General features: G+C 38.5%; 1 protein-coding gene across 15 annotated transcripts in view; it reads left to right on the plus strand.

The window, feature by feature from the left end:
• TENM3 (teneurin transmembrane protein 3) overlaps positions 1 to 12,461 on the plus strand; it is a 1,337,386-nt gene that overhangs the window by 1,216,523 nt on the left and 108,402 nt on the right. For all 15 annotated transcript variants that reach the window (XM_084518183.1, XM_084518194.1, XM_084518190.1 and 12 more), the window contains one exon: positions 2,782 to 3,020. In XM_084518183.1, coding sequence (XP_084374309.1) covers positions 2,782 to 3,020 — 239 coding nt within the window. The remainder of the gene's footprint in view (positions 1 to 2,781; positions 3,021 to 12,461) is intronic.

The raw sequence follows: 12,461 nt of genomic DNA on the forward strand, positions 1-12,461 counted from the left end.
AATACTGATCACTGAGTTAATGTAGCAGGAGAGTCTCTGACAACTTTGTTAGTAACTCCACTCATTAGAAATAGAGAGATCCAAACAGATTTTCTTAACCCAGAGGAAGATGCCAGGCAGGTTTTTTTGTCATTATTTTACTCTCTCCGTATTTTTTCCCCCAGCAGCCTCCAGCCAGTCGGTACAACCACTCTGGCATTGTATTAATGTGATTCAAAGCAAGGGAGGAATAGCTTGAAGTGAGGAGTCGTGCTGCGTGCTGCCTAAGACTGCACACTGCTGAATTCACATATAAAAGTTACAATTTTCTTTCATTGCCTTGATGCCTGAGGTGGACTGTCAGAACTGTGACAGCTCACACCACCACAGATATGCGGCCATCTCCCAGGTTTATCTACGGGATTAACTCCTCAAAGGCTTTGAGAATGTGGATTACAGTCTCTGGTAGGCTGTGCTGTACCAAAGCCAACATCTCAGCTCTCACTTTCTCAGAGAAAAAAGAAGAAAAAAGATCAGAGGCTGACTGTTTTGTTGCATTATTTTGTTAAAGCGTAGACTGTATGGAGTTCCGTTCAAGTGCTTGTATAATGCGAGTTTCCATTTTTGGTCTGTTGAGCCAAACAGTGAGACAGGGGGATGTTGGTCAGGCAGCTTCTTCTTTTTAACGTGATAGCTGATATTTAGGAGTATTATTATATCTGCTGTGTGGCTTTCCTTCAGTCCCCAAAAGCAGTATTCGTTATGCACTGAGAAGGAAACAGCCTTCTTTGTTTGTTGTTATCTTGAGATCCATGTAGATATACCTGGAGATATCATTTACTGTGTGTAGCCAGAAATTAAAGAGCAGTAAAGGTCAAGTGGATAAGACGCTTTATCAGAGCTTAATGAATCTACATGCTTCTGTGTATCCGTAAGATTAAAGTAACAATGTTCCAAGTTAAAACATTTTTTATATTGGGCTAAGTGTTTTTATTTTGGTGTTTGCTACATAGAAAATGTCACAACTTTTAATGAAATAGTGTCTTAGAGAGGATTTAAACCACGAGGGCATTGTCTTTTGAAATCGTTAATAATCCTCCAGGCTCAGAAGCTAAGAAAAACTTGGCTGTGCTGTTTTGCATCAGTAGATCTAGTATATATCCATCTGTTGCTACTGCCAGCAAGTTTCAGGTTGTTTAAAGCGAAGAAAACTGCATACAGTATATTTCATGGGATTGTGTTTGTGATGCATATATTTTCAAGGAGGGAGCATATGCCAAGGTGTTCAAATTTATCTATTAACCTCCTGCAGCAAAACCTCGTGCAAATAACAAACCCTGATGATCTGGTATTTCTCTCAGGGTGCAGTGGGGCAAAGTAATTTTGAGTGTCTCCACAGCACATTTCCAATGAAGTCACTGTACTTGTATAGGTCAATACATTATTATGCAAAGATGCAAGCACGGCTTCTGGAGGATAAAAGTTCCATCAGCCAAGAATTGGTCCTGACGAGCCCATTGTCAGGTGGTATAGCCTAGAGGGCTTTCCCCTCCTAGCTAGCTCATGGGGTGCTGGAGCCCCTGACCCATGCTGTATATATGGCATGCAGTAGACAAAAACAGCATAGACTTGCTCTTACTAGGCTTCAGGAGGACCTGCCTATCAGCAATTCATAAGCGCCTCTTACCCACTAAAAATGCAAACACCTCTGTCATTCTGTGCAGCTGTTCCTCCACTTGGTAAGTTCAAACTTCTCCACAGTGGGCTTTCTTACCGTTTTTACTTATAATGCATTCACTTTGCAGAACCTGATTATAGTAGGCCAGGCCATGCACTACAGATTTGCCAACATAACAAATCAGTGGAAAAAAACCCTGGTGCAAAGGTCTTCCACTTCAGTTTTGTTTGTGGACTTGTATATATGTGTCAGGAGGAAAACTCTAGGTAGTATAAGCCTCTACACCATGCTTCCTTTAAGAGGCTCTGCCAAAAAAAAAAAAATATGCTAGTGTGAACTAAAATAGAAGGATTCTAATGTAACAAGCTAAACTCAGGGAATAGTATTTCCTTGAGAAATTTTAATTTAAATTAAGCTTATTGTTAACTCACAGAGTGTGTCTTAAATTTGGCTTTGCTTCTCATTTCTGATTCTGGCAGGGATTCTTTCTGAGTGCTTAGTAAATACACATCCTTAGAGTACTTGCCAGACTGTAACTGCTGTATCCATAATCAGATCTTGATACAGTAAGATTATGTGCAAGGAGATATGAATTAGTGTACTGTGTAGTTAGTACACAACAAAAATCTTTTAACTGAGTAATTCTGGCAAAATTGCCAAAAGTTTATATCTGAAAGATTGCTGTTTTCTTTGTACTTGACCCAAGAAAACTGTGATAAGTAGTATGGGCTACAGTCAGATTGCATAATATTGACTTTTTAATGGAGTTCCCTGTAGTCTGTAGTGGAAGCCAACAAAAATAAACAGCAGTAGAAAGCCTGTCCGTACTTGTTGGATAAACTCTGAGAGACCTCCTCTCTACCATTCGGTATTTTTTGGTAGTTCTGTTTCTTATCTGGATACCAGTGTATCAGTCATGTTTTGGGGTTTTTCAATCTTTTCTTACAATGAAAGTGCCTTTTTAAAGTGCAAGTGCTGTGACAAGTGTTGTTTTTATGACCCTTTGCAGACTGGATGCTAGTAGACATTTGAAAAATAGACAACATGAAACAAAAGCAGTGTGACTGCCTGTGCTCCAGCTGAATTTACTTGTGTAGTTTACCATACACTCTTTCCTTCCACAGGCATTTCCTATTCAAAACAGGAACAGGGACCACACCGCTGTTCAGTACTGCAACACCAGGGTACACAATGGCATCCGGCTCTGTTTATTCCCCTCCTACTCGGCCACTACCTAGGAACACTCTGTCCAGAAGTGCTTTTAAATTCAAGAAGTCTTCGAAGTACTGTAGCTGGAAATGTACTGCTCTCTGTGCTGTAGGGGTCTCAGTGCTGCTGGCAATACTGCTGTCCTACTTTATAGGTGAGTTCCTTTTTTTCATGATAACTGTCATCATAAATAGGGATGTCTGATGGACTGTAGATGTGCTGTCCCATCTCAACCTTCATTTATAACAGAATTTTTGGTAAAAGTAAAAACCACAACAATGACTTAATGAAAACGCCTAATTATTTTGAGATGATAGAAGATCTGAATACTTTGCAAGCACCCTGTGGCATGACAATGCATGAACTAATTTCAAAGAAGTATTCAAATTGCAATTAAGATACGTGGTGTCTAGTACTTACAAACATATATGCAAAATGCAGGCTATAAAGTCCTGTGACGTGAATATAGCTTCCAGCATATCCATGGTACTCTTCTCATTTTGCATGAAATGTAACTAATTGAGCATTTAGGAATTATAACTTATTTCATCATTATATACATGTATGTTTGTGTGTATAGCTAGTGCAAAAGTCTAATGTAGACTTTGATTGCAAGGTAGGGAAAATAAATGTCCAAAAGGACAACATGCAGAGGAGAAGAAGAGACTTCTTCCTCTCTCGTGGGGTGTTTGTTTTTAATTATTTACTGTTTTCTCTGTTTGTTAAATTTTGCCAACTTGAATTTTACATAGTTTCTTTTATTTCTTCTTCACTTTATTTAATTTCATAAATGCTTTTTCTAAATATCATATAATTTGAGGTTTAGGCAGTTAGTGGGGGAATCACTTGCCCATGACAAAAACATTATCGACTTCAGTGTGGGAACAGAACAGACTTATCATGTACATGTGCATAACTTCTTCCATGGCTTTGTCCAGATTACAGATTTTGTTACCTCTGAGTCCTTAAATGGTCTTCAAAGACTTTAAAAACACTGATTTGTTAATTAGAAGTTAAAATCAAAAATGAAAATTTAAGGGTCTGTTTTTTGTAAGGCATTGGTTGTGTTCCAATTCAGAGTCTTAAGAAGTCAAGAAAAGAAGAGGAAGGGGGGGAGTCAATCTCTCCTTCTCTCCCTCGTTTTAAAATCAGGTTAAATTAATAATAAAGCCTAGAAGGCCCTGTGATCCTTAAATCTTCATTGCCTTTGTTGAAACAGGCTTGCTACATTTCAATCCAAGGCAGAGCATAAGCTGTATAAAGCCTTTGAAGTAGTTCTTACTGGGCTGAAGCTCCTGTGAACAATGCAAGGAAGTGGGTTGCTGGGTAGCTGGAGAAATTCATCTCTGCACTGGCTAAGCAGAACCCCCAGAGCACCCTTTCCACCTCAGCTGTGAGCCCCAAAGAGCAAAATGCATGTGTACAAATGTAGGGCTTGCCACTGCTGCTCAGTCCATTGCATGCCTTGGATTTTTTTTATGCAAATGTGCACAGCAGTATGAAGGTATAGTGTAGAGTTAAGCTTTGACACTGCATCTTTTTTAAAGTGGGATTCAAATAATCCCACTTATAAAATACAGTAATTGTGCTCAGTCTTCATAATATTGCCTCTTAAATCACTACAACCAAACATCTACTACTAAAAAAAATACATAAATATGAAAGAAGGAATTCAATATGAAGTATCGCTGTCAAGAACTGGGAAGAATAGCCATACAGATAGTAAAATATTGAAGACCTGATTGTGAACTGAGCTCTACACTTTGCTAGCCCGAATGAGCGAGACTACTTATGAATTTGAGGGGCACAAGAAGATAGCTGTACTGGATTATTTCTCCCGCAGGCACATTAAGAAATATAAGCATGTCTAATGTGCCTCTATTCCTGTGTTCAAGAAAAAGAACCAGGCTTTCCAGTGAGTGAGAGCTTTCAGCTCCACATATCATTTATTCACATACTCTGTAAAAAAAGAAAAAAAAAAAAAGACAAATATAGCTGTACATTTCATGGGCACATGCCAGCTCACGTACTTGCTGAAATAAACAATGCACAAGGGCCTTCCTCTGCCCGTAGTCAATAGGGAGCTCTTTGCCTACTGGTGATATTACACATATTTCAGCTAGCTCAGCAATCTAAATGTAAAATCCAGCACTCAGGGATGCTCTCTAGAGAACTTGGGGTCCATAAAACCGTGAATGGATTACACTCATTCATATATGTGGTTTTCCCATCTCTGCAGACATAATATCAGAAATACTCTCCATTTAATAGGCCATCTAAGTATAAATTGGTGGAAATCATTTATGTAAGATGGAAATAGTCTTGGTTAAATATTTCATAGTGTAGGTATGAAAGAGGAATTGAAAGAGGAGGAAATTGATAATAAAATAAAACATTAGGAAGGGCTGTGGTATCGTGTGACCTCTAGCACTGTGTGACATGCCTCTAACACAGTGATCTGGCTTGTCTGCTGAGGCCTACAGCAGCTGAGGTGGCATGTCGCATCTGTGAAGCCAGTTTGAGACGTGTTTTTGACTTCACAGGGAGACATTGCCACAAGCATTAAAACACTACAGCCGTTGCTGTAAAATATGCCAGTGCATATTGATAAGGAGCACAGTATGCCCCATGTCCACTGCGTGACTGTGGCAGCTGCAGGTCGAAGGCCTAACTGGATCGCTCAAACAGGGACCAGTGATGTAACTGGGCCCTTCTTGGAAAGGGCAATGATCAACATGTCATGCCCACGCTTCCTTTAGTTGCAGTGGATATGGGGTAAAGAAAGTGACTACGGATCCCTTTGCTTAGACAACATAAGGCAGAAGAGGCAGTTTGCTAGACTTCATGTCTGCCTTTGCAGAACTGCGCAGTCAATTAGCCCCGCCAGTGGAGGGGAGCTATACCGAGTCCTGTCTGTCTTGCACTTCTTCCATCACTGTGACAGGAAAGACTCCTACATTTACAAAGTCTACAAAGAGAAGGTGAGAGTAGCAGATGTCAGCTCAGAAAGGGACCGCAGCAAGCGCTACACTGTAAGGCCACTTAATGCAGTCTTGGAGGTCACAAGGAGTTGAAAACATTATTTTTGTCTAAAGAAAGGAAAGTCTCACTGCCAGCCTCCCTGCATACTCTTGACTTTTGAGCACTGGTGGTCTCTCAGCCATTTAAAATATTCAGAATGTTGAAACTTACCATTCCTGTCAATGAGACCTGCTAATTTTTAGAGAAAATAAATGTGAGTTGTGGAAAATGTTTATCTTCTTATTAAAGGGTTCATCTACTGTTAAACTATTGAGAAACAATGAGTTAAGCAAGAGAAACATGCAAGTAAGAAGTGCTTAACCAAGACATAGTACAGCATATATAGGAGAGTGGAGTTAAAAACCAGCTCCAGTTTAAAGTAAAGGATTCAACGAACATCTTCCTGAAATAGAGTATTATAAAGAAAGAGAATAAAGAATATAAACTGCTTAGTTTGGGGATTGAGATTACACTGGAATTTCTTTAAGCTGCTCATTTGGCTAACTGCTATTCATAATCAGATTTGCAACCAAGGAAGATGACTTTTTTTTTTACAGCATGAACATTTTTTAGAAAACTTCAGAAATAACTCTTTTCTATTTCCCTGTTTGGAAGACTAGCAAGAACAGTCTTAAATTTAAGTCATGAAAGAGTAAGAAATATGACATTGCCTTAGCTTGACCTCTCTTTATATACACATGAATATTTTACCCAAACTTTGTACAGGCAGTCTGTGTGAGCCAGAAATAGAGTCCAACTTTACAACGTGCAAGACAAAACAGAACTTTATCCTTTTTCTCCCTGTGACTTACCATCTCATTCAGCATCCATCTTTTGCAGTGAATGAATGCATGAAAAGTTTGGTAGAGCAAATGCTTAAGTGAAACATCAGAGTTGTGTATGTAATGACCAGTATGTACCTGCCAATTCTAGCTTTTGGATCTTCTATCCACTCTCTTTGTTACTAAAGGGAGCAGTTTGTTGTTCTTGGATGTGTGTTCTTTTAACTGAAGAGTCCCCTGTTCAGTTACAGAGAACTGTATCAGTTGTTTTCAGTATGTTGTTGCATAGCATAGGTTCTGACCAGCTACATTAAAGGAATAATTGGTACAGTACTAATTACTTTTTCATTAGTGCAGATTCACAGTAGATGAAATTAATGAGAATTTGGGATATCAGTGCCCCTCTTTCTAGCCAGGGAATTGCTTTGGCAACAGGTTTTCCATTGCCAGTGGCATTGTCTTGACATTAGCTAAGTTGATACAAGAGGTTAGTGCCATTTTCACTTGCATGGGGACCCAACAGGCAAGTGGTTTTCCTCAGTCAGTGCTGGAATTACACAGTGCCAGATTCAATCAACGGAGTTTGGAGAGTTGTACACTAAATGATCCCATGCATCTGTCATTAATGTTGTCCTATGGCTACTAAATAGGTTTCTATTAACATAAAATATTACTTCAATACGTGGTGAGAGACCTGACCTGTTCAGTCCACATCTGCTGTTCTGACTTCTTAACAGCAGTCTGTTTGTATCTTACGAGCATTTTGTGTTCTGTGTATTTCAGAATTGATTGCTGTGCTAGCATTACCTCTGCAGCCAGTGGTCAGGAGAAGAATGTATGGCAGCTAGTTATTCTCGGTGATAAAGATTTAAATATCAGTGGTAACTTAAGGACATCTCTTTAAAAAAATTGAACTTTATTTAATTGAAATGGCCACAGGACTACTTTTATCACTCCTGTTCCCCATGAGCAGTTAAGTAAATCCATTTTGGACAGAAAAGAAAGCTAACTTCTAGATTTAACAACTGAAACATCTTCTGGGACAACATATATTGTAGTTTATATTTCATGCTATGAGAACCAGTAGAAAAGTCACTGTTCTGCTGTGATTCAGGGATGACCACACAGTCATAATCCAAAGTGGATATGAAATATGAACAAAAAAGAGATACCAGACTAGAAAGTCATGTTTGATAATCACTGATAATACATTCTTTCTACATTTATATAAAAATAGACATTGTGCTTATTCTGTTATATTGTACATTCAGGTTTTTTTTTCTCAGTCTGAAAGTTGTTATTGCTTTATCATCATCTGAAGATATGCAAGCTGAAAATTTATCCACTAATAAATTTCTAATAATTAACTTCCATCAACAACTATCTTCAGAGTCTGAGAGAAGAACTTGTTGAGAGTAAGAACAGAGCAACTTAATGGAAGAGTTTTTACGGTAGAGGTAGGTGGACAGAAAAGATAGCAAACAAGTTTTGTCATTAGAGGAGAGTGTCACAGAAAGATTCAGGGTATAAAAATTACAGCTGACGGCCAATTAACTTCCTTGCAGGCAAGTTTTAAGTAATCCTGAAAAATTTAGAAAATTGTCTGTTTCTGCAGACTGAGGTTAACTTTCCATCTCTCCAGTGCTGTTCCCAAGTTTGTTGTCTGTGGTTCACCCGCGTTACTGAAGATTTAGTGTGACAGCTGCTGGCATTCACATCTACTCACAGATTGCAGAGGACCAGATGCCTTTCCTGTTGGGCTCAGTGGCAGAAGTCATAGTAGCGCAGAAGCACCCTCCTTAGAATTAATGGACAGTTAGTCATGACGGTTACAGAACTGGATTTTCGTGATTAAAACGATGACTAAATATACCTGTAGTCAAAAGGAATCTATCTTACTTTATCAGTAAAGAACAACATAATACGTCTTTTTGATTGCAATGCCAAGTTAACATTATGCTGCTGTTCGTAAAGCTCAATTACTGCCAGGAATGACGAAAACAACTTAATTAATAATGCCATTTAAATAGAATTTTTATTACGATACCCAGCATAGGTATTGTAATTAACAGGCATGAGGGAGAATATAGTTACGTTGCCATTAATCAGCTTTACTTTCATTATGTGTTTATAGAAACTCTTTTTCTCTTTGACCTGCATTTAATTTTGAGTATTGTAATGCTATTGTCACTGAGAGCTTTATCAAGAACTATTGTATTTCCAGCAGGGTGCCTGCATTCTCTGCCCACTCTGCTACCTAGGTTGTGCTTGGACCTTGGTTATGAGTAATGCTTCACTGAGGTGTGTGGGTTGGAAATATGTTCCCTGTCTGCAGCAATGTGGCAGATTTTCACAGTTAGCCAGGTTTATGCTCCTACTGCATTTCTCATTGCATCAAATCAGAGATGCTGAGGAAGACTAATACCTGTGTATATCACTGATTCTAAAAGGGTCTCTTCCAACCTAGAAATTCTGTGATTCTGTGTGAAGGTACTTTTGGAAGGAAGGTACATAGCTCCTTGCCTAAGTCACAGACAACAACTCATCGGAACAGTCCTTCAGGCTTTTAAGGAAGGCTTTGGGTGTCTCTTGTGCTTTTGGAGGCAGCAGCAGTGCTCCATGTGAGGCTTTTCTTTCCAAGCTAGAGATTTCCAGTATCACTTCCATCTTGAATTGTCTGACTCTCAAATTAAAAAGCTGCAAAGCTGTGGATTAAGTACGTAGCAGTGTTTTCCTTCTGTCCAGAATGGATGTTTACCTTTCTCTCTCAGCTCCAAATGTCACAGGCAGCAATTGCACTGGTGACAATGCCACGTGGGGGCTGTAAGGCCCAGCTTCCCCATTGAGTGTGGCTCTGCTGTGTGCTGGTCAAAATCTGTGGGCCTGCTGTTTTACAAAGTTGTGCTGGATGTTGTTCTGGAAGGACAGAGTAGTAGATATCCCATAGAAATATAAGGCAGGACCAAAGGGTGTGTGTAGCCTCTGCTGCTGGACCTGTAGTGGGGGGTTATATACGCATATACCTGGTGAACACACAGTTACAGAGCAGGTAGAAACCACCTCCTGAAATTGCTGAAGGATTTTGGTATCCTGAACGGACCTTAGGAAAGTCTCTTATGTCTGAAATACCAATCTCCAAGTTGCATTTCAGTACTTTATAATCTTCAAAAACAGTACTATAAAAGCCAGATAATTAGTGTTTGTAGGCCATACTTCAGTAATATCAGGGCAATCAACTCCTTTCACTCACTTCTGACCTGTTCTTTATAAATGACATTCTTCAGATATGCACGACTGTCCATACTATTCTGATGCTTTATCGTAAAGCTTAATATTAGTGCTAGTAATTCCATGATTTTCTGCATTGCAGTGATGTTCAGCTTTATCTAATATGAAATAATTTTTCCCTTGGTATCTCAGCCATGGCTTTTAGATTCTGCACAATGTTCATACAAATACAAAGAGCAGGCATTGCTGATGAGCTAGCTATGCCTCCTTAGTGTGGAAATATTTATAAACAATAAAGTAGTTTCTTATGTTTGCCACATTCTTTCAAACCTGGGAGACAAAGAATGACTAGTCAGAAAATGAATAAGTTATGCTTCACCACCTTGTCAGGGGTGATCAGGCTGAAAATGCTTGTAACATCTTTCATTGAAATTGCACTAAAACTAAATGTGTTGAACATCTGTGTGTTAAAGCATGAACATTAAATGTACTTTTTTGTTTCTAGTAAGAATTCCATTATGGATAATGCCTTTAGTTGATGCTTTTTAAGCAAAGATTTTGCCACTGTGTTTCAGGCTAAGTGCAAAGCATAATATAATATTTACTGTTTCAGGAGTGCACAGTATTAATATTTGATTGGTGTTGTGGATGTCACATGCTGTTATTGTTAGTGACACTGAAAGTAAAACACTTACTGAGAAAGATAATCCTCACACAGAAGGATGTAGGAACATGTAATTGGCAGTCAGGAGGTTAAAAGAGACTTGACAAGATTTTGAGGGATTAAAAGTTAATCTGGCAAGGAGAATACCCACCTCTGCTCCCAAAAAGGCTTGTGTTTTAATTATGATTTGTCACAAGGTTTTTGGCAATAGGCCTGTCACTCTTCCACTTTTGCCCAGTGGAGCGAATTGAAACTCAGTAATCCTGGCAACATAAGGTGTAGTGATAAACCGAAAGGTGACATGATGTCATTGTCCGTAGGGCCCACATTGTGTTATTTTGCTGTCGTGCTGTAGTGCAGTATGGTGCTTTTTCAAAATCTGGATGGTGTTTCCAAGAATACTGAAATGTCTCACAAGCACATCATTGTGGAGATGGGGGCCCTTCTGCACTCCTCCTATAGTCTTCTGGCAGACCCACAAACAGTAGCATTTTTTCAGTCTAATTATGAGTATTTCAGAAATGTGGTTAAATTATACTAGCTACTCTTTTGGATAAACAGGCTTAGAGCAGTTCAGAGATGTAATTCCTGTTTTATCAATGGTGGTGAACGTGTGCTATATTTTAATAGTATGTGAGCATATGTAGTACTTCAAATTTATGCTTATGTTTAAGACATTTTTCAAAGCAGAGATGAAATTACTTGGATGATTTAAGTTGTTTGTGGACATAAGATTACAGACCTCTTTTCTTTCCTGGTAGTTCCCATTAATTTATGATTTGTATTAGTGAAGAAAAAAGCCAGCCCTTAGAGATGTGCTATCCACTGTGATATCAGAATTAATAATACCTGTGTTAAAGTTGTAGTTTCCTGTATAAATTATAAAATTTCTGTAAATTGCTTCTCTTCTATAAATTGCAATCCTTTCTTGCATTTTTTCTGTGAGGAAAACTGCTTGTTCTGTTTTGAATGCTTTAAAAAAAAATCATGCTGGTAAAATGCATGATTTAGATGAGATTTTTTGTAAACCTCTCCATACACAAGCACTTTAGAATAAAAGGTCAAGTACATATGTCCAAACTTGCTGCGAGCAATCTCCTTTGATGTTACATTTATGACTGGGATGGCAAGTACACACGGCTTTTACACAGGTGTAATTCCCCCACTGCAGTGATTAATTATGGATGCAATAGAGGCGGCCTCTGAAGTAGGCAGGAACCTTTAAATATGAGATTCTTCATTTTCACATGGATGCCATTTCAGAAGACTTCACTCACAAAAACACAACAAAACCAAAAGAAGGTCTTCTCTTAGCAATCACCACCTATAACAACATCTGTAATTTTACAATTCAAGAAAAGGAAAAGTGTTCAGATTATGTGGATGTGTGCATTTGAAATGCTCAATTTCCCTCAATAATAAAACCAAGCAAACAACCAAGAAAGAAGGTTTTTGCCAAAACATGATGAAACAGAATTACACAAAATCATCTCTTCTAATATCTCTACAGGAGGAATATGGGGCGGGCAGTGGGGGGGTTGGTTAGGTATGATGGATGAATTGGGAAATTCATCCATGGGAAAGATAATTCAGCCATTGGGAAAGATAATTAGCTCCATGAGCCTTTAAGGCAAGAAACAGATATGTTTCCGATGTTTTTAATGAAAAATATTTCTGATTTTACATTATTATGGTACAGGAAGACCGTTATTATTATTTAATTAAAACTTAATTTGAAATTGCAAAAACAAGAGCCAGATGCATATTGTTAACACCCTTTGCCAACCAGTCATGTATTTGAGTTTCAAAAGGTGTGTAACACAATAACTTGCTATGATACATTTATCTTCACTTGTGAAAGCTTCAAACTCATCTGCTGTTCATCTTCTCTTTCATCTTT

Source organism: Aythya ferina (genome assembly GCF_964211825.1).
Source record: "Aythya ferina genome assembly, chromosome: 4".
NCBI classification, from domain to species: domain Eukaryota; kingdom Metazoa; phylum Chordata; class Aves; order Anseriformes; family Anatidae; genus Aythya; species Aythya ferina.